Raw genomic sequence first — 25,923 nt, forward strand, 5'->3', positions numbered from 1 at the left:
TTCCCATCTCTGGAGAATTCAGAGAGCAATCAGCCTCACATTGGGAAAACATATCAGTCAAAGTGATTTTTGCAAGTGACACACATCCGTGAGATTGGGGCACCAAGCAACACACACGCTGGAAGAACAAAGCCACCAAGTTTGGAATCTGTTGTCACATGTCATGGGTGTCACACTGTAAAGTGTAGAAATACAGAAAGATAATTGAAGGGTGTTACGTGGAAATTCTAGAGAAAGGGAAAAGTGAGATTAAAGGAGGGAGAAAGAAGATCTGGTGGTGTGGGGAGATGGCTCACAGCCTGGAAGCCATGGTGGTCATGGCAACTGCTGCTTCCTCCTCCTCCTCCTCCTTTTCCCGTTCCCCCTTCTTTTTGACATAGAGTCTTGTGAATCCCAGGCTTGCCTTGTCTTCATCTCCCAAGTGCTATGATGCCCAGCCTGCATCTTCACCGCCCCCATCCCTGCCTTCATGCAGTGCTGGGGATGAGACCCAGGGTCTCCTGACACCTTACCAGCTAAGCCACATCCCCAGCCTGAGTTCAGTTTCCAAAGATGTGAGTCACAATCATACGTGGGCTAGAGAAATGGAATGTGGAAGTCCTTAAAATGTGGTGAGGGTGAATAGTTTCTAAATATACAATGACCAGTAATTAATTCCAATTAAATGCACAATGAGCCACAGGTGTGTCTGGGCATGCTCACCTCTGCTGCATGCACGACTTCACTGCAGCCTTGGTTCTGAGCACAGGGCATGTGCACACACATCCTGGCAAACCGTCAAAGCCATCAGACTTCATCTGAAATGTCTCTGCTCAGAGTCCGGGTTTCTGTACATTAGGAACTGTGGTATTTTAACTGTACACACAAAATTTTCTGCTGTTACAGAGACATGACAAAAAAGCCGAGTAATATTTCCTTCCATTATTCCTCAGCACAAAAGTAACAAACTAACTTTTTTTTTTTACATGTATCATGTTAGTATGAAAACAGTAGAGTATGAACACAGTAGGTTTTGAAGTTGCTAGTTGTGTCTCCAATTTTGTAAAAAGTTGTTAAGTGAATTTGGGCCTGGGATTAGAACGTGAATTCTAGCACTTTCTGAAGTGGCTCTAAATGTTCTTCTGGCATAGTGGACTATATATTTATATGAAATGGCCTTCTCAGCATTGACAATTATAAAATCAATATATTAATTAACTCCAAAGGTGCCACAATGCTAATATATCCAATATTCAGCAAAGATTTAAATTTTAATGTAAAAATAAACAAGCACACCATCTCTTTCATATGCAAATTTTCTTTGCTTTTAATACATGCTAAAATTATATGTAGATCAAGGAATTGTTTTAAAATAAAATTCCTTATGATTTATTCTCAGTGTGTACTTGATTTATATATCTATTTCATAACTTAAATTGGAGGTCCCATGAAAATTTATTGGGTGGAATGGAGTCTTGAATGGAAAAATTACACTCCTGGTTTAAAGTAAGGAGCAGCAAGAATTTGCTCATAGTCCTAGCTGGCCCTTTAATTGTTTGTATAAATAAAATTTTATTGAAACAGCATGTTTGCTTGTTTACATATGGCTAAGGAATTCTTTGGCTCATTGGTGGATGTGTTGAGAGGTTACAACAGAGACTAGATCATAAAAAGCCTCTTTGAGCTGGTCCTTTACAGTAAATGTGTTGTCTCAGGTATGAGTCCACCTTTATGGTTCCAAGATGACAATGATACAGACCCTTGGCTCTGCCCCTTATTAGATTGGTGGCATCAGACCATCAATGATCCCCCTGTGACTCAGTTTCTTTATCTGAAATGCTTGCTATATCCTTGGGGTGCATTAACAAGTCAGCCAAAACCCACACACAAGATTGTGAAGGATTTTTGTCATCTCTTTAGCCCTGGGTCTATAGAAGACTAGATGGTTCTTCGGAGCTCAGCAAGGGATGACTGATCATATGTTGGTTTCTGTCTCCAGCTGCAATCTGCTCTAAAATCTTACTAGGGACATTTGGACCCCCTCCAAGCAACCTGTCACCCTCCAGGCGGTATACAGCTGGGTATACAGCGGTATGACCACAGGGTAGCAACAGGTGACAAAAGTCCAGCTTTGTCTGAGTAAGAAGCCATACTTTGAACTGACTGGAGCAGGCTTCCGTCTGCCTCCCACCCTCCTTTGGACAAAGTGAGTTTTACCTGTATTCTAAGAGTTGGGTAATGAACAGACTGTACATCTGGTCAGGAGAGGCCTCAGATTTTTGTGGGTGGGGGATAGGCTGGTCTGGAAGGTCAGTCAGTCTTCTGAGCGGCCCCCACTTGAGTGTATGGGAGTAGACATTTATAAAGCAGCCGTAGATTGGGGCAAATAGAGAAGTGTGTTAAGAAAAGAAGGTGAGTAATGTCTGAGTGGGTGAGGAGACACCTCGATGACCACGACCACATCCAGTCAGACCTGGTTAGACTCTCAGTCTGCAGCTTCCAGGCTGGATACTGTCTATAGGAGGTTGTTGAGAGTGTCCACTGCATGGTAGAACCAGGGAAAGTTAAAATTCAGCCTGTAATTTAGTCATCAGACCCAGAGCAAGGGTCTGGTTTGGTTTTGTTAGGTCACTCTCACAAAGCTGCGGTAGGTCAACGGTGCCATAGTCTGGGTGATGCTGATGGTGTTTGACATCCCTAACTTCTCTGAGCATCGGTTCCCTTATCTGTGAGATGAGAAGGACGTGTGCCAGTGTGCTAAGTTCATTCGTGACAAAAAGCTTGTGTGAAGTGCCTAGAGAAGTATAATGATAAGTCTAAGTGATAGGTGAAGGCTCGCCTTGGGCAGATGTCTCTTCTTCCTGCCCCTGCCCACTCTGTTGTGGCCCTGTTCCAGCTTACTCTCCCAGGTTCTCATCTGTGGGAGGAGCCTAGGTTTTATGGGTTCCCTACCAGGTGCCTTCTAACCCTGCCTCTGCTTATTGGCAATTAGCTTTTTATTGGCCGGTGATGTTTCCACATAGAACACGAGGGATTATTCCTACACCTCCCACATGGCATCTCCTAACCATCAGCGTCTCTGATTCAAGGCTGTTCTCCATCTGAAATGCTGTTCCGGGCTCAGCCTTTCCTCTCTACACTAACCCCCAAACAACTCCACTGTATCTCCCCAGATAACTTCCACTATCTCTTGTTCTGCAATCTTATGTTCCAACAGGGCTGAGTCTTTTGTCTATTGCTCAGCATCTAGAATGGCATTCGCCTAGAAAGCGCCCAAAGGTTTCTGGATGAACTGGGCACTCACTATTCAGTAGCAGTTACAGGTGAGAGCTGCTTACAGGCACTGACTCTGGCAGTCATCATACTGTAAATCACCCAAAGGAGATGGTGCTTCCTTCCATTTTAAACATGAGGAAACTGAGGCTTCGCAATGTTAGAGAGTACTTGCCCAAGATTAATTACAGTGCTGAATTTGAATTAAGGTTTAACTGAGCTGCAGTCAGCATGGCATAGTAGGAGCTGACGTCCCTCTAAAGACAAGGGGTCTGCCTCATTGTTTTTCTTCTCATGTACTCCTTCACTGGGTAAGAGTGCAAGGCCATCTGACTGCAGGTGACAAGACTGTTCCTCATGCTGTGACTATGGAGCTGGTAAGATTGTCAGCACGGTTCTCAGCACTGCCCATGTGAGGGTAAGGACAGGGCTGGGTGTCCTAGGGCCATCAAGTACTGTGAGATGGAAGGTAGGACTCCAGAGCCTTCCTGCTGCTCTGGATCAAGGAGCTGAGCAACCACACCCCAGGCACAGAGAAGTTTTGCCATGTCTGTCTTTTCAAGTTGAATTGGTTTTCTTTTGGGTACAACAGCAAAATGTAAAACTCCAGTTAATGCTCATTGCTGAGCAGGAAAGATAAAGGGATGGGCTTATGAAGACTCAAGAATATAGACTATTAAATGAGAAGCTGATTGCATGATGGGTGAGGGCAGCTCTGTGTGTGTGTATGCACACAGGGCTGGGTATGTACATGCATGTGTGAGTATATGCATGAGTGAATATATGCGTGCGTGTATGTGTATGTATGCATCATATGTGTTGGGTATGGGCATGGATTTATGTACACAGGAATGCGAGCATTCTCTATTAGTTTATTTCCATTGCTGTGATAAAATTCCCTGACCAAAGAAGCAACTTGAGGAGGAAAGGGTTTCTTTGGCTCACAGTTCTGTGTTATACCTCATCATCACAGGGAAGTCAAGGTAGCACAAAATTAAAATAGTCACATCGCATCCAAAGTCAAGAGCAGCGAGAATAAGTGCATATGTGCTAGTGCATCACTCGTTTTCTCCACTCATATAGCTTAAGACACAAACCTAGGGAATGGTGCCACCCACAGTGGGCTGGGTCTTTTCACATCAATTAACTTCATTAAGTTATCCTTCACAACCATACCCCTGGGCCAGCCTGGCCTAGGTCATTACTCATTTGAAGCTGTCTTCCCAGGTGATTCTAGATTGACAACTAAAACTAAACATCATACACCTGCATGAGAATATATGTGCGTGATGTGTGCTCACACAGCTGTGCACACAAGCATTTGTATAGATGTGTGTACATTAACAGGTGTGTATGAGCACATGCCTGTGTGCATGGTGGCCTAAGTCACGGTGTGGTAGACTTGGCACTCTGCCCTCTCCTTTGAGATGTGAAGAGATGGCCCAGTCAGCTTCCCTTTGTGCCTTCTAGGAGTGGCAGTGGAAGCTTCCGGCCACCAGAGTGTGAGCTCCTAATAGATATTAAAGAACAATTCACTTATTATAGCTAAACAGAAAAGCATATGGAAACAGCAAAGAGCATTAGCATCTGCTCCCCTGCTTCCATCTGTTCCTGTTGTCCAGGCTTCACCTCTAGATGTGTCAGTCTGCGCCTTTGCAAGGTGGCTCCTCCCTCCCTCCAAGAGAGACTAGACTGTTCCTTTGTTTCCAGCCAGCCAGGACCACAGAGCATTTCAGATGTTTCAGGACTTCAGTGTATATGTCCAGTGCAAGGTGATTAGAGGACACAATCCCTGAACTAACACTGGTCTGCTTCTTGCTCACTTTGTGGCCTGGGGAAGGCCAGTAACCATCCCGTGCCTCAGTTTATTTGTCTGTTAAATGGGCTTGGCAAGAGTAAAAGCTGCATGTGGGGGGTCCTCATGAGGATGAAATGACATTTGTCACATGGCATCCTGTGAGTATGCATGTATAGTGAGCGCTGATTGCTTTCTGTAAGGATATGTGTCTCCTGGTCCTGTTATACATCCTAGCGTCTTTTTCCCTTTTTTTTTTGGTAGGTGGTGCTGATCAAACCCAGGGCCTGTGCATTGCTAAGCAAGTGTTCTCTCTACCACTGAGCCACACCCTTTTATTTTGTATTGACTAGTGTGGTAGTTTGAATGATAAGTATCCTACATTCTCAGGCCTTTGAATACTGGGTCTCCAGTTCATAGCCCTGCTTGGGCAGCTTAGGAGGTGTGGCCCTTACTGGAGGAAGTGGAACATAGGAATGGGCTTTGAAGTTTCATGGCATTTCTAGTTGGCTCTCTGCTTCCTGTCTGGAATTCAAGGTGTAAGCTCTGAAGTGCTGCACGAACACCATGCCTGCCTGCTGCCATGCTTTCTCACCACGGTGGTGATGAACTCTCATCCCTCTGGAGTTGCAAGCCCAGATAAACCCTTCCTTCTGCCTTGGTCATGGTGTTGTTATGACAGCAATAGAGAGGTGTCTGGTGCAAGTAGTGCCATGAGGACAGGTTTGATGGGAATCCTTTAGCCTGGACACTAAACCCAGGAGCAAAGTCCCTCAGCCCCAACCCAAGATTTCCCCTTTCGATTTACTCCCTTAGAGATTGGTCCTCATCCTCCCTGCTCCTAGCAGGTCACTGAGCTGAGGCGCCAGTGTACCATTTAAGGGTGGAACCCTGGGAGAGCCAGTGTCCTTTAGAGAACTGGGCCAGTTCAGGTTAAGCCTTCCTTGTCTGTGTTTTGCCTGCAGCCTCTGGTCCCACCTGAGCCAACTTTTGCCTCGAGCTAGCAAGACAAACTAAATGTTGTTATTTTAATGTATCTGGTCACCTGTCAGAAATCATTTCTAAGGATGTTTTCCCTTTTGCTCCCCTGTCCCCTTGCTCTCTATGCAGCTGCGTCTTAAAAGAGGTTAGTCTAACACAGCTGTCATCCCCTGGACCCTAGAAATGCATTGACAGTGTCAAAGCGGGAAGGAAAAGGAAAGTGGATGGCACCGGGGTCTTTAAACCCAAATTATCATCACACTTCTTTATTTGTGCCTGGGGACCTCGATTGTGAGAAAGAGAACAACGTGCAGAAGCAAACAGCACAGAGACCAATCTGCCTTGTGTTTTCCCATGAGGAATATGGGGCTGACTCTGAGATGTAACACAGTGTGAGCTGCAGAGGGGACTCTGTTAGTGGGTGTCCCCTGTTGTGTCTAAATATCCAAGATCATTACCTTTTCAAGGTGTGTGCCATAAACAGCCTTCAGGAAATGATGAACACAGACAGATTCAAGGTTGCGAACGTATGGAATTTGTTAATTTAATAATTATACTCTCTCTCTCTCTCTCTCTCTCTCTCTCTCTCTCTCTCTCTCTCTCTNNNTGTGTGTGTGTGTGTGTGTGTGTGTGTGTTATTTCTTGAAACTTAACTTGTGGTTCTAGAGCATGGGCTTGGTAGATGACAGCATCATGTCACAATGTGAGAAGGTTGGACTGGCCTAGAAGGCCTGTTTTGTCTCATTATTTCGGACATTTAATTTCAGATATGAAATTACAGTTACTTGGGTGTGTAGTTCATCACATCTAGTCAGATCATGGGGCAGAGGAGGCCTGTTCGACCCAAAGACACCCAGAGGCAAAGACAGAGTAAGAATTCAAGGTCCTCATATTCCCCTCAAGAAAGCCCTTAAGGATATGACGTCTTAGCCAGGCGTGATGGCACGCACCTTTAATCCCAGCACTCGGGAGGCAGAGGCAGGTGGATTTCTGAGTTCGAAGCCAGCCTGGTCTACAAAGTGAGTTCCAGGACAGCCAGAGCTACACAGAGAAACCCTGTCTAGAAAAAAAAAAAAAAAAAAGGATATGACTTCTTTCTACCAGACCCCTCATCCTAAAAGGTTCTACCCCTCCCTATAGTTCCTTCGGATGGAACCTTCAATGCATGGGTCTTTGGGAACATTTAGGATGCAGAATAGAACAGACTACTAAAAACCTTGATTCGTCTGGGGAGCAGGGAGGTGAGCCAAGGACTACATTAGGCAATAGCACTGTAATAGGCTACCATGCTCAGCCTGAGAACCATGTCTAGAATGCTGTATTGCAAAGCAGAGCCACAGCCTGGGGTGTAAGTAGGCATGATGTTCCCAATGCTACCCCCTCTGCCAGCTGCATCCTCTACTATCCAGCAGGACAGCTCCCTGCTGGGCCGCTTATACCAGTATTGGTGATTCACATCCATCCCCAAGCTGTAAGAGTGGCCATCTTCGGAGGGGAAGTAGGTGTTGGGCACACCCTTTGCTTCCCACTCAAGTCACCCAGAAGTCTCCTCATAGCTCAACTCCCAGACGGCATCACAGACCCAGTAAATGGGCATCTCCCGTGTTAGTGGTTAGTAAGCTCCCAGTGAGGCCGATGCTGAGCTATGATTGAGAGCCAGGGGACTAGATGCGGTGAATGCTCTCTATGTTGCGCAATCAAGGGCAGAGTTGATTACGAGAAGGAGAGAACCCGCAAAAAGAGTGCTTGCTGAAGGGGCATGAGGTCCTGGGTTCAGATCCCAGTCCTCATGCACAAACATAAAAGCTAGACGCAGGATGCACTTGTGTCATCTAGGTAGCGGAGGTGTTGAGAAAGGAAGGTGTCTGGAGCTGCCTGACCTGAAGCCTACACAAATAAGCAGACGTGGAGGGGAGAAAAAGACAGGATGCAACTGTACCAAGGTATTGAATGAAGCAGGCAGATGGCAGAGTGCTTCTTGGTCTAGTGGAAAACAGCACCAGAGGCTACAAGGCCATCTAACTTCTGACTCCAGCCAGACTTCAGACTCCTGGGCATAGCTGGCCACACAAGGAAAGGTGCACCAGTGGGGCCTGGGGCATGTCGCCAAGGATAAAGTACTCGCCCACAAGCACAGAACCTCCCTTCAGAGCTCACATAAAATCCAGATGTGGTGGCGTATGCCTGTAAACCCAGCAGTGGCGACTGGAAATGGGCAGAAGAGACTATGCCTCAAAAAATACAGTATGGAGAAAGACAACTCACCCAACATCAACATCTGACTCCTCATATGCACACATATGTACATGTGCACATACCACACACACATACACACAAATACAATTCATATACATGCACACATATACTTACAGATACACACAAATACAATTCATACACATACACAAACATATACATACAGTACACATATACATACACACATACATACACATAGACACATATACATACACAAATACAATTCATACACATACACACACATATATATTCACACATATACATATACAAACATATACATACATACATATACACCTATACATACACACAAATACAATTCATACACATATATACACATAATATACACACAAAAAACAATTCATACACATACATATGCATATGCACATATGCATACACGCATATACACACATACACACACACACACACACAGGACAGAATGGACAAGAGGAGGCAGAAATAGCCCACCTTTTCACCTGATGCCCACCCAAACAGCCAGTGTCTGTCCCATCCCTACAGCAATAGTGCTTGCTCCTAACTCTGTTGAGGGAACTCCAGTGGGCCTTGGCTCCCCAGCTTTCCAAATAGATAAGATGACAAGGAAGTTATTATAGAACCTGCAGACTTGGTTGTTGGGACCTGTCCCTCTAGCGTACAGTGTCCCAGGAGCAGGCTTCTCTCTTACGCCCACACACATCCTCGGTGCCCGAGTTACCAAATGGCTCATGCTTGACACCCAGGAAGTACCTGTGAATGGACTCAGGAGAGATCACTGGGAGGTCACTGTGTTTGACAGCCATGTCTGTTGGTGTGATCTATGTATGCTGTCACTCCGACAAAGCCACGGCATCTCACTGACCTTGAGGATTTAGCTGTAAGCATCCATATCTTCCATAGGAAGAAAAGCTGGCTCGGAGAAGTTAATGAACTCTCTCCCAAGCATCACACAGTTTGGAAGTGGAAAGGATGGGTTTCAGTCTAGCAGAGCAAAGGTGGAGTGTGCTCTTGAATCACTTTGCTGGACAGTGTCTGGTGGTCCTCTACTGTGTCACACTCTCTGAGATTTTGCATAGATCTTCCTGGTTCGGGCAGCTTAAGAATCAGATGATCCACCACGTTGCTTCTGCAGGGAGTGAGCAGCAACTTCTTTTGGGACAGTGACACACATAATGAGCTGTGGTGAGCCTCACAACTCCACCCTGAAGCTGAGTAGGTAATGACTGGGGAGCCTGGTGATGTGTCCCATCGGGAGGGGCACACCTGGTCCCAGGGCAGCATCCCCTCAAGCCCAGCACCAGCTACCATGGTCACATCCCCTCATTTCCCATGCAGAGGCTTTCCAAAAGCTTGAATGCAATGCAAGTGTGGCTGTTACTGTGGACACAGACATGTCCTCTGCCAGCCCAGGCCTAGGTATAAACAGGAAGTGTCAATGGGACGCTTGCATTGTGCAGGGGTGCAGCTTGAGAGACCACGGCCTTCTGCAGGAATCTAGCCAATGAAAACATGTTTGCCAACCCCTGACTCAGGTCGGTGGGCCAAGGCAAGCAGAGACTCATAAAGGAGATTTAGGGCAGGAAGGTGGTATATTCATTTGTACCTCCACACAGTAAAAATAATTTATCGGCAGCTGCTGGGAGCTTTAGTCTGAAATCACATGGCTGGCAATATGAAGAGCTTTCTTTCTTTTTCTTTTTTCCTTTCCCTAACCCAAGTAGCCTGGGCTTTCAGATGAAGAGACATCATTGAATTTGTAGTGTGTGTTTGTGTGGATGCATGTGCGGATGCCTGTGTAGATTTGTATATAATGTGTATATGTATATGTGTATGTATATGTGTGTATATGCATGTGTGTGGTATACATATATGTATAAGTATATATGTATATATGTGTATGTGTGTTTTTATATGTATGACTTGCATTTATGTCTGTGCATGCATGCCTGTGAGTGTGAGTGTGTGTGTGTGTGTGTGTGTGTGCATGTTTCTATATTTCTTTGTTTACAGGTGTCTTCCCTCACTGATGTGGCAGGCCTCAGGAGTATTTCCTCAGAGGCTGTGGTAATGAGCTCACCAGCGTGCCATTTATCACCCACTTGTGGCAAGGGGAGGGGGGAGGAGTCCCAGAGGCAAAGGATGAGTTGTGGATCGGGATGTCTTTCATCTGCTGGAGACCCATTCGTCTCCTTAAGTGCCTGTCCCACGGGGACCTGGGTAGGAGTTTGTGGAGAAGGGTGAGGGCTGGGACTAAGCAGACATGCAGAGGTTGAAGCAAGAGAGGCCTAGGAAGGTACCCAGAGAAAGATGACCCTGAAGGCAAACAGGGTGTTGAGATTTAAATCTGCCTGGGGCTGGGGAAAGAAAAGGCCAGGAGACAGTAGGGAACTGAGTCTGAGGCAGCCAGGCAGGTATTCCTGCTAACATCAGTCGATGAGTCTGCAGCCAAAGGTCGGCACGTGCCAGGCTGCATCGACAGAGATGGAGTCGCCCCCTGGGGTCAATTTGAAAAAACAGGTCGCTCTTGAACAGCCATGGGCCCAGACTGCAGGGCGTGCGGCCCTACTGTGTGCTGCAGGGCCACGTCTGTAATGTGCATATGTATGTATGTATGCATGTCTGTGCTGCAGCTCCACTGTCTGTACCTCTCTCTCTGGAACGCCTTTCCTTGTTAGCTCTTCCTCCAGCCACCCTCCCCCTCCCAGCTTGCTTCTCCGCTTTTAACTTCTGCAACTGGTTTGGAACTCAGAAAAGGCAGTTTCGGTGTAAACTAGTGTGGTGTCCTTGCCCGCATCCCCACCCCCACCTCCATGGAATGTAAGCAGGTGCCAACACAGCGGATTTTCAGTGCCACGTCCTAGTGGGCATGGCGGTCTTCATGTCTGGGAGGGTCTCCAGCCTCCACAGTCTCTGACATCTGATTCTCACTGGCTCAGACCTTGCTTGGGATCTCCCAGTGACCCCCCCCCCCCAGCCTGGTTATCTTGGCCTTCACTTCTTTATGGGAAGTCGTGCCTGGTTGCCTGCAGAAAGCCGACCGGGGCTTTGAGAATCCTGTGTTCTCAGTTGTCTGAAGTTCTGTCATTCCACCATGAAGACACCATAATCAACAGAAACAGGTGTAAAGGAAGTCCCCTGTAGTGATTTCCAGGGGGGATTTCATGGACAGATACGTGGCTGGACTTCTGCCAACCCCTGACCTATCTTTTAAGGTTCTTTCATTTGTTGGTTTGTTTTGGAGTGCATGTTGCTGGGACTATTAGGCGAGCTGAGCCTGGGTCCTGTGATAGAGTCTGACAAGACTGTCATCTTACATTGTGACCTTTTGGGGATAATCAAGTTAAGAATCTATTGATTTCAAAATAAAGAAAACCCCATTGCAAAAATGATTTAATCAGACTTGAGCCCACAGCTACACATTTGGCTTGTGGGTGTGTGTGCATGTGGACTGCCAACATCCATGGCCAGGGTCTTCATTCCTGCCTTATTTTGGCAACATGGTTTCTCAGTGAACCTGAAGCTCAGTGATTTGACTAGACTCACTAGCCAGTGTGCTCCAGGGATCTGCCTCTCTCTGCCTGCCCAGCACAGGAGTGCAGACAGGCACCATTATACCTGGCTTTTTCAGTGGGTTCTGGGGAGCACTTAACCTGGCAAGCATTTGACCTGCCGGCCCATCTCCCCAGGCATTTCAGCTTTTAAACATTGTATTCCAGGATCTAGGTGTGCTGCCACGGTCCTATCATCCCAATATTATGGAGGCTGAGCCAGGAAGACTGTGAGTTGGGTACAAGCCTGTGCAAGTAGTGAGAGTCTAAGAAAAGGAAGAGAAGGAAGGTTAGTTAGAAAGGAGGAGGAAGGGAAGGCTGACAGGGAAGACATGTAGGGTGTGCAGGGGGCAAGAAGCAGCTTGTGTTGGGACTTCCCGGGACTCTGGGTTGCATCCGCTCTCGCCCTCTGAAGCCTTTGTTTTCCTTTCCTATTGTGTATACAGCGTTGTCGTGTCTGTGACATAGAAAGAGCTAGAAAGTGTGAGGTTAGATATTCCCCGGGCCTTGGTGGTCTTGGGAAGAGGGAACAGGCAAGGGCTCTAAGCCAGCATGTCCTTTGGCCTCTGCAGCCTTTAGCCCCGATGCTCTCTGGGGCTGCAGTCCAGGCAGATCCAGATGTTGGCATCACAGAGTTTACCAGAGATGACTGTTGCACTACAGGAAAGGATCCCTCAGAGATAAGCTTAACGGATGTGTCCAGAGATGATTAGGCCTTTGGAAGGAGGGCAAGGCAACCAGAAGCTGATCAGGCCGCAGGGCAGGCAGGAAACCGAACAGTTTCAAACACCAGGGAAACACCAGAAGTGTCCATACAGCTTGTGTGGATCTAGGTGTGTCGGCACACTCCTGTCATCCCAGCAAACTCTCCTGGCCTCTGGTTGGTGCTTATGGACATTAAGTCCCTGCACTACCAGCTGGGCACAGGGCTGGTTTCCATGTGATGGCTAGAGTCAGTGGCCTGCTTTTTCAGATGGGTGACGAATTTTGAGTTTTTCTCCCTATTTTTCCTCCCCTTCCCACCCTCCATTCCCTCCTCTCTTTCATCCCTCACGTTGTCTCTTTCCTCCTTCCCTCTCTCCCTCCCTCCTTTCCTCCCTCCCTCCCTCCCTCCCTCCCTTCCTATCTGAGGTTCCTATGGTGTCAAAAATTTAACCCAGTGCTTTGTACATCCTCAGCTCTCTGTCGTCTACTAAGCTATGTTTCCAACCCCTTTCACAATTTCTTTATTTAAATTTTGAAGTAGAGCCTCTGTAAGTTGCCTGGACTGGCATTGAACTCGCTCTAAAGCCTAATCTATAACCTTAGACTTATAACCTATAACCTATAACCTTTCTGTCGCTTCTCCCAAGAAGCTAGGAAGACAGGCCAGTGCCACTGGCCCAATTAGCCATGAGATTTTTAAGACAGGCACTTGAGGCGGACTAGACCCATCATGGAAAGGCAGCTCTGAGCAGATAGAACTTTGCAGTCTTTCCAGTCTCTGGAAACCAGTGTTGAGGACTTGGTGAAGAGAAGGCTCAGGATGAGGGGTTAGTCAAGGATGGAGGGGCCTGCTGGGCTCAGGCCAGCCTCCCTCTCTGAACACATTCAGAACTTTTGGGGGTCCAGATCCATGGTACCCCCTCAACAAACATCTTCAATAGCAGCTTCTTTCCATTAGGCACAAGTTCTATCTCCTCTACTCATTTCTGAAAGGGCGAGAAAACAATGTGAATCCAAAGTCCAGGCGTACAGAGAAGCCTTCAACGAGAGCAAAGCATCAACAGACTCCGTGGCCTGACCCATGACCTCTGACACCAACATCCCATTAGAGATAGTGATCTGGGCTATGTCTGGGACGGCACCAGTATCCTTCGGAGCAGCCATCCTTGGTCTCTTAAACTTTATCAGATTAGTGTGCAATGAGCTGAAAAACAACTTTACCAGTCAATCATATTGATTAACAACCAACTCAGACAGTGTTTACTAAAACCCATGTGGGACCCATCCTATTACAGATGAGAAAATTATACAGTCACTAAAGCAAGACATGTCTGCTCCTCTCCCCACCCAGTGCTCATCCCACACAAGCAATGAAAGTAAAGGCTGTAATCCCTAAATGCAGGGGGAGGGAGAGGGAGGGGGAGGGGGAGGTCACAGCTACCACCCTCAGCTCTGAGAAACAGAACCCAGAGATTGAGATTCAGTTGACCTAAAAGAAGTCTGATCATTAGAGACCAAAAGAAAGATAGAAAAAGATGTGTGTGTGTGTGTGTGTGTGTGTGTGTGTGTGTGTTTGTGTGTGTGTAGGAGTCTGGCAGCTGCATCTTTCTACCTGATCAAAATCAACTCTAAACAAGCCCAAGGTTGAATGGGGGTGGAGGACATTAGTATACTTAATTATTCATCTGGAATAAAAATGAAACAGCTTTGAGGGACGGCAAGGCAGGAGCAATTAGAAGTTCTGAGATGCGCGCAAATGTTTGAATGAACAATCATTATAATAAGTACATTAAAATAAAAACAAGTCAAAGGGTTGTATTTGCATAAATAATCCAAGGTGAGAGTGTTGGATTCTCTAAGAATAAAAGGGGCATGGCCTTTCAAAGTGGAGAAGTCGTAACCAATGTGTAGATCAGTAGAGACAGGCAGCAGCAAATTAACACAAAACAGTTTGGAAGATTTATTTGTGCGTAAATGTGTATGCCTCTGTGTGTGTGTGTGTGTGTGTGTGTGTAAAACTGTGGCTGTGGGTGCACAGACTTCTGCATAGGGAGGCTAGGAGAAGGTATTGAGTGTCCTCTGTCACTTGTTCCCTATTCCTTTGAGGCAGAGTCTCTCCCTGAACAAGTTACTCCCTCTTTCTTGGCTAGGTAGGAAGTTAGCAAGCCCTAAGGTACTCCTGTCTCCTGGATGTTGGGATCTGCAGCCCTCTTAACTACTTAGCTATCTCTCCAGCCCCAGGCATTGGATTAACTAGTCACACATAGTTGGTGTCTGTTTCTTATTCTCCCTCCTACTTTGGTTGAATAGGAAGAATCTTCCATAATTTTCCAGCACATTCACCCTCAGCAAGATGCCCATGAGGTAAACATCATCTGTGTTCCAGATGAGGAAGGAGGCACAATGAGTCCGAGTCACTTTGTGCTGTTATCTCAGTTCCTTGGCCTCTTTGTGTCTACTCTCTTCTTGGTGAGGTCTACTCTTCCTGCTTCCCTGTGTCCCCGAGCTGTAGGGACACAGCGTGAGGGTCCTGCTCTGGGGCCCTGCACTCTGTGAACATCTTCAAGGGATGCGATGGGCAGTTACCCAGGGATTTGTCTGTTTGTTGAGACAGTCTCTTTGTGTAATCCAAGCTTGTCTGTACCTAGGTGAGTTGATCAGACCGGTCGGTCTAACTTGTAGCTCTCCCCTGCCTCTTCCACTTCAGTGCTGAGATTACAGGCATGGGACATTATGCTTATTATTATTATTATTATTAAATGTTTTTATCATATTCTTTTCCTCCCAACTCCTCTAAGATCCTCCCTACTTCCACACTCAGACAACTTCATGTTCTCTCTCCTCTCTCTCTCTCTCTCTCTCTCTCTCTCTCTCTCTCTTTCTCTCACTTGCTATCTCATAAAAAACAAAAATCAAATTAAAAAATGACAGAATGAAACAAAATGTGCACACACATACACCAAAAAACAAACCAAACCAACAAACAAACCACATGTAATATGTTTACATTGGTCAGCTGTCCCTGAGCATAGCATTGGCTCTGCTGTGACTTCTTTGATACAGTTATTCATGTTGTTGTGACCTCCAACTGTGCTCATGTGCACATAAAGCATACATACATAGCACGTCCCCGGCCAGCCAGAGCTTCATAGTGAGATTCTATCTTTAAAAGGAGAGGGAGGGGAGGCTGATTAGGTCGGTCTCATAATTCTTGCCATGTTTTGGAAATCTTACTCCCACAACAATAAAATAAAACTTTTGAAGGAGAAAATACAGGGAAGCCGGTGAGGTAGAACTGTGGTCACTACAGAAGACAGCACAGACTCTGGGGGATGGAGTTCTCAGGCCTCTGGAAACGCCTGATCCTCCTTCACCGTGCCTCACACAGACTCTCTAGAAGCTGTCAAGTGCCTGTGGACAATTCATTCCAGAAGGCAAACCTCCTGCTGCTCTCTTTCTGGAGTACTTTAACATCCCATAGCAGTTGAGTAGCAGCTGGGGTGGGGGACGGTGGATGGGGGCACCCTGAGTCCCTGGTGCCGTGGTAACCGCATCTCTTGAGGAGATGGTTGAGCTATCCTGAAGGCAGTGCCAGCACCTGATATCTACAATTAGCTGGAGGAGCTGACCGCAGAGAAAGTTCAGAACCAGCCTGGCCCACCTGGTGAGACTTGGTCTCAGAATACAAAAGTAAAATAAAGCAAAATTTTAAAAGGGCTGTGGGATATGACTGCTCATGAAAACTCCATGACAGAGCACTCTCCCGGGATGGGTAGGCCCATGGTCCTGAGCCCAGGACAGCTAGGGAAGTAAAGGTCACAGGTTTGCATCTTTCTTGAGACTCACTGCCAGGCTTGTTTGGCACGGACTGCACTGTGGATATAAATCAAGTTAAATTAAACTAAATTAAAAGATAACAAGGCACACTGTCTTGTTTATGGACTTGACAGCAGCCCAAGCCTACCTTCTCTTATAGGCACAGATAGATTTGCTTGCCCTTAAGGCAGTGTATGCAATATATAAAATATATACAATGTATACAGCGTTGGTCCATATTGTCTCCTTTATGTTTTGATCCTGAAGATTCCAGCTCTACTGTATACCATTACAGCACCTCCTGCTGCCATTTGAACAGAAGCCCAGAGGGAAAATTTCCCCAGACAGTAGAGTGGAGGAGGGGATCTTTGAGAATCGCAGTCACTGTCCTGGTCACTGGGAGCATGGAGAGGGTGTCTTGTGGGAGCAGAGTGGGAAACTAACACTTAAGGAGAAAAGTATTTCTACAGTCCCAGCCAATAAGAGAGGGAAGAATGGTAGTCGTGGCTCGAGCTTCTCCACCTGTCACCCTCTCAGGGCCAGCCTACTTACCAGCACTGCTCAGTGACAATTTTCTGTTTCTCTAATCTTCCAGGATGGCTACTTCTCTCACCGTCCCAAAGAGAAAGTTCGGACCGACAGCAACAACGAGAACTCAGTCCCCAAGGACTTTGAGAATGTGGATAACAGCAACTTTGCCCCCAGGACCCAGAAGCAGAAGCACCAGCCAGAGCTGGCAAAGAAGCTACCCAGCAGGCAGAAGGAGCATTTGCAGAGAAAGCTGGATGCCCAGGACAAAGGACAGGGCCAGTCAGTCCTGGGGAAAGGCCCCAAAGAACTGCTGCCTCCTCGGGAGAAAGCCACAGGCAACAGTAGCCAAGGGAAGGATCTCTCAAGACACAGCCATGCCAGGAAGAGTGGTGGTGGTGGGTCCCCCGAAACCAAGTCTGACCAGGCCCCCAAGTGTGACATCTCTGGCAAGGAGGCCATCTCAGCACTGACCCGCGCTAAGTCCAAGCACTGTCGCCAAGAGATTGCGGAAACCTACTGTCGCCACAAGCTGGGGCTGCTGATGCCAGAGAAGGTGGCTCGATTCTGTCCCTTAGAAGGTAAGTTCCTTTCTCCTGTTCCTGGCCCTATTTCTCTGCCTTCTCAGGCCCTCTGAAACCCTGGCCACAAGATCTGGTTTGTCTGGGAACTCGGAACTCCTGCCATCAGCTATAAGGAAAGTTTTACAAAATCATGACATGTGTTAGTATCATATGACCTTTAGCAGATATGATCTCGGTGTCTGCAGATGTGTTGTGCTGTGTTCATAGATATCTGGAATTTACAGGCTACAGAAATTAGAAAAAATTAGACTCTGTCAAACCTAGGCTTTTTACGTATGCAATATTGTACAGCTCCAACATTACATAAGGAACTATAAGTCACCCAGAGATTATTTGAAGCATAGAGGAGGATGTGCAGGGTATACGCAAACACTATACCATTTCTCATAAGAGAAAGGACACTGTTGGATATGGGAATTATAGGGTCTGGTTCCCAAACCCCCGTGGATCCTGAGGGACACCTCTTCATGGTTCTATGTAGCCACACAGTTTATTAGACGGGTTGTGGTCCCAAACTCCAAGTGTCCCAAGGAAAGATAGGAAAGGAGGCTAACATGGCCTTCACATGTTCCCTCTTAGTCAAGTTCAGCGTGACTTTTTGAGCTTGTTGCAGCAAATGTGCATCTATGCAACACTTCCTGTTCAATAGACAGATTTTAAAAGATCCTCCCTTCCCAAGCCTCTGTGTGGTCCAGGTGGCTCCTGTCTGTGTTCTTGATTGCACTTGGCACTTTGTGTGCAGCAATAATTAAGTGGAATGCAATGTTTCCAAGAGCTGTTCTTAGCCAGTGCCAGACAGGGGCACTTTGGAAGTCTGAACCAAGGTAATATAGCTCCTGTCATGCTTAGAGCTTGCATGCTTGCTCCTGAAGGGCCAAGGAGCAAATCTGTATGGTCATTGGGTTGTATATCTTTATCACAGATCTTATGAGAAAGTACACAAACATCGATGCGCTTGGTTAGGTTCCAGTGGATTCAGACTGCTTTCCAGATTGCAAGAGGCTTCCATCCTGGAAAGACATGCAATACATCTGACCTATGGAATGTCCTAGTATAGTCTGGTCCACCTTAAATGTGCTGAGAAAGTTTCCGAGCCTGTGGTTGGTCAAAGCAACAAAAGCAAAGCTTAGGTTAAGACAATGTGTTGACTGCGTTGTAAAAGTTATTAAATGCCGCAGTGAAAGGGGGAAGCAGGATGGAGCTGGGATGAGTTTTCGTTCCCAACGTTATCAAGTTGAAAAGCCGTAAGTCATCCATCATTATGCTAAGAGTCGTCCATAGTCAGTGCTGTTCTATCTCCATGAATCCTTTCCTCAGGAAGCTGATGCTCAGGCAGGTTTAGGATTTGGGTGGAGGTGTGCATCTAACAGCAAAGCCCGTACTGGAAGTCAGGATGAAGAGTCGGAGTCTCCGTCCACGAGTTTGTTAGCCGTCGGGGCGGAAACGGATTCTCACTTCAGCTTGAGTTATACAAACCCCAAAGAAATCTAGCTGCCTGAGAGGTGTGCGCCCTTCTCCTCAGTATCGCCTGAGGGAGAAGGGAGAGTGTCAGCTGAGGAAACAGAGAGCCTGTGGCAATGATGTGGGGCCTAGGTGCCAGGCTGGAGTGCCTGCATTTGCGTCTCGGACTTCCTCTGCACAAGCTCTGAGACTTGCAGCAAGTTGCCTGCCCTCTCAGTGCCTTGGTGTGGTATTTATTCGTCTCAGAGGGTTTAAAGACTGCACAGTTAAGCAAATGTACCTGGTCACTGCTGCACATTACGCAGATATTTGCCTTAACAGCTTACGACACAGTCATCCACCACCGAATAGCAGACCTTCCAGCGCTTCTCCTGGGTCGTGCTGAGATGTCTGCAGTCTAGCGTGAGCTCACTGGGGCTGCCTGCAGGGTTGGCTGTCTCTGCCTTGGCGAAGGTGGCATGCCCTCCAGGGACCTCCAAACTGGTTAATGGAGTTGGCATTTAAGACACATGGCACACCAGACCCACGATGCTTTAATTTCCTGCACCGTGGCCTCCCCTTTGCAGTAAATTTACTGTGAATAGACTAATTGCAAAATAACTCTAATTGGGTAGTTATCAATGAACAACTTCCCGTGAAACAGAATGGCTTACAATTAATAGCATTTAAGCCATAAACTATTCTTCTGCAAAAAGCAGGGATGTAATTACACCCCACAGGGAGACTGCCTTCCCTTCTGGAAACCATGACACCCGGAATTCCGTCTGCTCTGGAGGGATGGGCTGTGGCCTAGTGGTCCTTTTTTATCTCTTGCAAAATGAGGAAAAGAGGCACAATGGAGGAACACTTGACATCAGACTATATAGGAACCTTGCTGGTCCTCCCCACACAGAGGCATTCACTGGGCCTCCCCCAGACCGTAGCCACTGAAGGCCAGTTCCTCAGAGCCTCGGGACAGATCCAGAGGGAAGGAAGTTCATTTTCTGTGTGAACTTCTGTGAGGAGCTTTGTTCCTGTGACTCCCCTGCTTCGCATGTCTCTCACCCTCGTCCCCACTCAGCCCAGGGGACGCTCTGGAGAAGACTGGCTCTCTACAGGGCCATTCTTCCTTTTCTGACCTTCACTTGCTGCCTCCTGTGGGGAAGTGAATAGAAGACTTCCTCCATTCCATCGGAGGACAACGGTTACCTGCTTGCACATATACAGGGGCAGAAGACTACATGCAGAGAGAGAGATTCTTAGGGATTTTGTGGAAAGACCTGTCCCTGAGTATGACCTCAGAAGAAGGTGTCTCCAGACCCTCAGCAAACCCTCCCAAAGATAGGATACTCACTGCAGCCACAAAGCTGATGCACACGCGCGCGCGCACACACACACACTCATGCAAGTGCACATGTGCATGTACACATACATGTTTATACATAAGAATGCATATTCACATGCATGGAAACACACATACATATACATGCTCATACAGACATACCCACACACATGAAATTGTATCTGAATTCTCATATGCATGTATGCACACATACACACCCATACATATGTGTACACACACACACACACACACACACACACACACACGCTCATACACAACACTCACAGAGTTGCATAGAATTCCTCTCTACCTTAGGAACCCCGAGTCACCCTGATTGAAACTCCCTGTGTCTTATGGACTGTAGCTACATAAATAAAACAAACCTTAAAAAAAAAAAAAAAAAAAAAAAAAAAAAAAAAAAAAAAGGTGGTTTTTAAATCGAGATCATGAAAGTCTAGGGCTGAAGCCACATCCCTGCCTTTACCTCATTCCCAAATCATCTGGAGACTCAGTCTCAGACCTTTGTGGTAGAGAAGGCTTGCCAAAGCACAAGAGCTCATGGCATAGAAGCCAGGAAGCAGAGGCAAACTGAGCTGGGGGGAAACCTCCTTTTCGTTAATCCATCTTGGTCTGAAGCCTATAGGATGGCACCACCCACAGTGGGGGCTTGCTTTCCCCTCTAAGCTAATCCCACCTGGAAATGCCACCAAAGACACACCCAGAAACTACTTCCCTTGTCCCCTAGATGCCTCTCAGTCCAATCAAGTTGGCTATGGGATAAATCAGCACCTGTGTGTCTCAGGGAGCTATAGCCAACAGCCCCCCAGATCTCCCATCTGGAAGTGTCCGACCCAGGACAGTTCTACTGAGACTTTTCTAAGGCACTTGGCTGTTAAAATTGAGAAGAAAGGCAGCTGGCTTTCTAGAAAGCTAACATCAAAAGTGACCCTTCTGCCTCCCTCTCGCCTTTGTCACCTCCTCCTCTTTCCCCAGAGATGTCCAGCTGCTGCCCCTTCTAGAGAGGTAACCCTCCTTTTAAACTTGTCTCCAGAATGTGTTGGTCCCTAAGTGATGTGCCTGAAAACTAAGCTGAGAGCTTGCTCAGGAGGAGGAAAGCCTCCCTGACAGGACATGCAAGAGGCCTTTCCTGGTTGTGGTCAGGCACATCTTCTGGAAACTTCCCTTATGAATAAGCACTCCTCAAGCCAAGTGTATTTTTAAACAAGAGGATCATGGCTAGACGGGGTTTTTCTTGTGCGCTCACAATGACCTCTGTAGACCAGGGGATTGGGAGCACGTTTCTCACTCTGCCCTTATGAGCTGCAGCTTGGAGCAGTTCTGCCAAGAGAGAGCCTGACTAATCGGCTTCCCTTTTGTTCATGGCTGGAAGGGGATTTTGGAACCGGATAAAGCTCCTGCACGGCTGGGAGGCAGAGCAGGCAGGGTGCTTTGCTGGCCTGGAGCACATGAGTACCTGTCTCCTCTTGCCTGGCTACCTCGCCCCTTAGCACAAGAACTCTCCCTTTCCCGGGTAACCATGGAGACACTAGCATCTGGGACCCCTTTGCCAGGAATGTCACAGGCAGTCTGAGAATACTGGTAATTTTGAGTTGTACAGTTGGCAAGCTTCTTTTTTCATAAATTTGAACAAAATTGTTGATTCTTCCAGCACCTGGCACCAGGCTCAGTGTTCATCAAGTATCTGTTGCTACTGAGTGATTTGAGATACGGGAATAAAAGAAATCCTAGCTCGCATCCTCTGACTTTTTCATAACCCGGGGGAGAGTGTAGGGTACCCGAAGAATGCCGTGGAAACCCGTCTTGAACAGGAACCTCAATCTCTTCCCCCAGCACACATCAATGTTACCCGTTTCACTAAGTCAAAGGATGCACCAAACAGCCACGTTGACTGTGTCTCTTAGCTGTGACAAAACTGCCTGAACAACACATCTTAATGGAGGAAAGGTGTCTGGCCTCTGTTTCAGAGGTTGTGGTCCCTGCTCACTTGGCTTCCTTGTTTTGTGGCTGTAGCAAGACAGGGCAGAGCACCAGGGCAGGTGTGATGGGCATCGTGCTGTAGAGCAGAGCTGCTCACTCGTGGCAGCAAGAGTGCAACGTCAGGAAGGAAAGGACTGGGGACCAGATATACCCTTCAGGGCCATGGCTCTAGTGACCCATTCCTTCCAAATAAGCTTTGCCTTCTGTAGTGGCTATTCCTGGTTGTCAACTTGACTATATTTGAAATGAACTACAATCCAGAATTGGAAGGCTCACCAGTGAACCTAATCTGGAGACTGGGAGATAGAAGTTTCTGATCTGGATCTTGGTATGGAGATCTTGAGACACAGTGGTGATTGAATCCAGAAGATTAAGACAGGGAGATCTCTGAGTCCAAGATCATCTGGGATTAAAGGTGTGGTGGCACACACCTTTAATCTGGGCTACACCTTCTGCTGGGGACCATATAAGGACATTGGAAGAAGGGAGTCGGGCTCTCGCTCTTTCGCCTTCTTGCGGTGTGGGACTCAGCAACTGCTAGATCCTTGGACTTCCATTCACAGCTACTACTGAACCATTGTTGGGATTTGGACTGCAGACTGTAAGTCATCAATAAATTCCTTTACTATATAGAGACTATCTGCAAGTTCTGTGACTCTAGAGAACCCTGACTAATACACCTTCTAGTTCCCATCACTTCCTAACAACGCCACCAAAAGATGCATCCATCCATGGGCTGATGGGTTCATTAGAGCAGAGCCCTTCTGAGCCAGTCACTTTCAGAAAGTCCCACCTCTGAACACAGACCACACTGTAGATCAAGCTTCTGGCACATGAGCCTTTTAAAAGAATATTTCATGTCCGGTCCCCAACAAGCACCTATCATACATTAAACAGGATGCCAAATGGGAGATGTGGTGGAAGAGAGAAACACAGCGGATCTCATGACACTCACATTGCAGGGCGGGGATGGGAGATAGGCAGAGAAGGTGCAGGCTGTTATCCACCTGGCATCAAGTAGGGTAGAGGGAAGAACCATGAGTCTGACAGAAGTGTCTCCATGGCAAATAGGTAGAGAAATGGTCTTTGGATATAAATTCGTTTTTCCTTGGAAGCACTTGCTAAGATCTTAACACTCTCTAGGAGGAATGGCTTACATTCTTGAGCAGGCTGAGTTCACTGATAGACGTATCTAACGTGTATTTAGCAGTTACTACATTCCAGGTAATGGTGCTGGAGTAAGATCCATAAGCAAGGCAGTTGGCGATAGCTGCCGTCATAGAGTTTCCGTTCTAGGAGAAGCTGGTTACTGTCAGGTACATAGAACCAGACTCCTGAAAACCAGGAAAACAGGTTTGCACCTGCAGGCCCAATAACACATCATTCCTTGATTGGTGGTTGATGGTTTTGGAAGCGTTTAGGAAGGGCTGGCAGAACTGTGTCTGCAGAAGAACCTTTGGGAAAGCCTTAGCTTTGCTTAGGACGGCAATTCAAAGAGGACAGTCTAGGGGGCTGAGGAGTAGCTCATAGGGTACAATACTTTACCTAGCATGCCCTAGCATGCCCTAGCACGCCCTAGCACGCCCTAGCACGCCCTAGCACGCCCTAGCACGCCCTAGCACGCCCTAGCACTGTATAAACTTGGTAAGGTGGAGCAGGCCTATAATCCCAGCACTCCAGAAGTGGAGGTAAGAAGACAGAAGTTCATGGTCATCCTTAAATTCATGGTGAGTTTGAAACAAGTCTGAGCTACATAAATTCCTGTCTATAAGCAAACAAACAAATAAATAGATAGACGTAAATTGAGAAGACCGAATCCGAAAATTCAAAATCTGAAATGTTCCAAGATACAACACTTTTTGTTGTTTTTGTTGTTGTTGTTGTTGGGTTTTTTTTGGTTTTTTTTTTGTTTTTTGTGTTTTGTTTTTTTTTTTAGACAAGGTATTACTTTGTAGCCCTGGCTGGCCTGAAACTCTGTGATTCTTCTGTTTCAGTTTCCTAAGTGCTGAGCTTGCAGTATGAGCCATGGTGCTCAGGTCTGCCTAATTCTGAGCACAGCCAACTCCACTTCCCAAGAGGAACATGCCAAATTTGACCCGTTGTGAGACAGTATTCAACAACAGGCACTCTCAAAATAGCATATAAAATTACTTTCATGCATATGTGTAAGTTATACATACAGTGTAAATAATTATACATAAATTCCATGTTTAGACTTGAATCCCATCTATAAACTGTCTCATTATGTATAGGGAAAAAAAATTCAAGTGTAAGGAACCTGAAATCTGAGCCTTTCTGGTCACAAACTTCATAGATGAGGGGTCCAGAACCTGTGATCACACTTGGCGGTTCTCTGGGGATGGCTGATTACCAAGAATGATACTTAGCAAGTGACTTACGTTAACTCAATGACTCCTTCTGCCAACTCTGTTATCCAGGAAATTAGGGCACGCGGAGAGAGACAACTGGCCACAGTCACACAGTTGACAAGTAGCAGAGTCAGGATTCAGGGGCGGGGGTTCTATGGCCAGAGGCTCAGTCATGTGCTTTGCTACCTACAAAAGCCAGAAGCTTGTGCAGTGTTCTGCCTGTGGTGCCTTCCAGCTGCTGCAAGAGCCTCACTCTGTCAGGCAGTTCACTTGCTGCTGGCGTGGGGTGGGGGTTGGGGGAGCGATCCCACCGGAGACCCCCTGACTGGTCTTCAAAGTTAGCTGGTTGCTTTAGATAAGGAACAGACTATGGTTGCCCCATTTCTCTGTCACTTTCTGGTCGCCCAGCGTATTTGCATTTGTGTGACATGACAAAGCAATAATTTTTCATTGTATCCTTCAGTCACCCATGAGAGATTGGATTTAGGTCACAATTTATTACCCTGTGGAATTTAATCCAATTTTTAACACCATGTCAGCCACTCCAGTATTAGAGCTTTTTTAATGGCTGTGAAATTTATACAATGATAAAGTAATTTAAAACATATGTAGGAAGAGCATTGGGACAAATTGATGTGTATAGAACCCTACAGTAAAAATTGAATAGGAGATAAACATGGAAAATGGTGATTGATTACAGGACGGTGGGAACTGTGTCCCACTGATCAGCTCTTAATGGCAAAATTAGTAAACTAATTCGTTCTTCACAATTTTGAGGAGAGTTTCCGTTGCCCTAAATCAAGATTGAGGTTGAGTCACAAAGCACAAATTAATAGCTCACCTCTGAGTGCTGTGTGCCTCAACTTAGAAACAGGCCCGAGTGACTGGGAGGCTGTCAACTGCCTGTCTCCAGGGACCTTTCCTGCCACCAAAGTGGGAAGACAACGGGCGGGCGGGCAGAATCTCCCTTTGTTTATTTAGAGTATGTGCGTGTGCACTTGTGTATGCCCTTGAGTGGGCTGTGTATGTGTGAGTGCACAGGTGTATCTGAGTGTGTGCATGTAGGCAAGTGTGTGTGTGGGCAAGTGTGTGTGTGTGTGTGTGTGTGTGTGCGTGTGTGTGCGTGTGTTATGTGTGTCTTTCACTGAGCCTGGGCTTAGACTGCCAAGTGGTCTTCCTCTTTCTGCCCAACCCTCCAGCCTGGGGTTGTACACAACTGTGCTTGGCCTTTTCACATGAGTTCTGGAAATCTGAAATCAGAGCTTCATGCTAGCTGCCCTCTTCCACTGAGCCATCACCCCACCTCGTACTCAGTTTT

The 25,923-nt window shown here is 46.8% G+C and overlaps 1 protein-coding gene across 1 annotated transcript in view; it reads left to right on the top strand.

The window, feature by feature from the left end:
• The window catches only part of Xylt1 (xylosyltransferase 1), a 291,364-nt gene that overhangs the window by 155,024 nt on the left and 110,417 nt on the right, over nt 1-25,923 (top strand). The window contains exon 3 of the mRNA XM_021202279.2: nt 16,940-17,453. Within this exon, the coding sequence (XP_021057938.1) occupies nt 16,940-17,453 (514 nt within the window). The remainder of the gene's footprint in view (nt 1-16,939; nt 17,454-25,923) is intronic.

Source organism: Mus pahari, chromosome 1, assembly GCF_900095145.1.
Source record: "Mus pahari chromosome 1, PAHARI_EIJ_v1.1, whole genome shotgun sequence".
Lineage (NCBI taxonomy): Eukaryota > Metazoa > Chordata > Mammalia > Rodentia > Muridae > Mus > Mus pahari.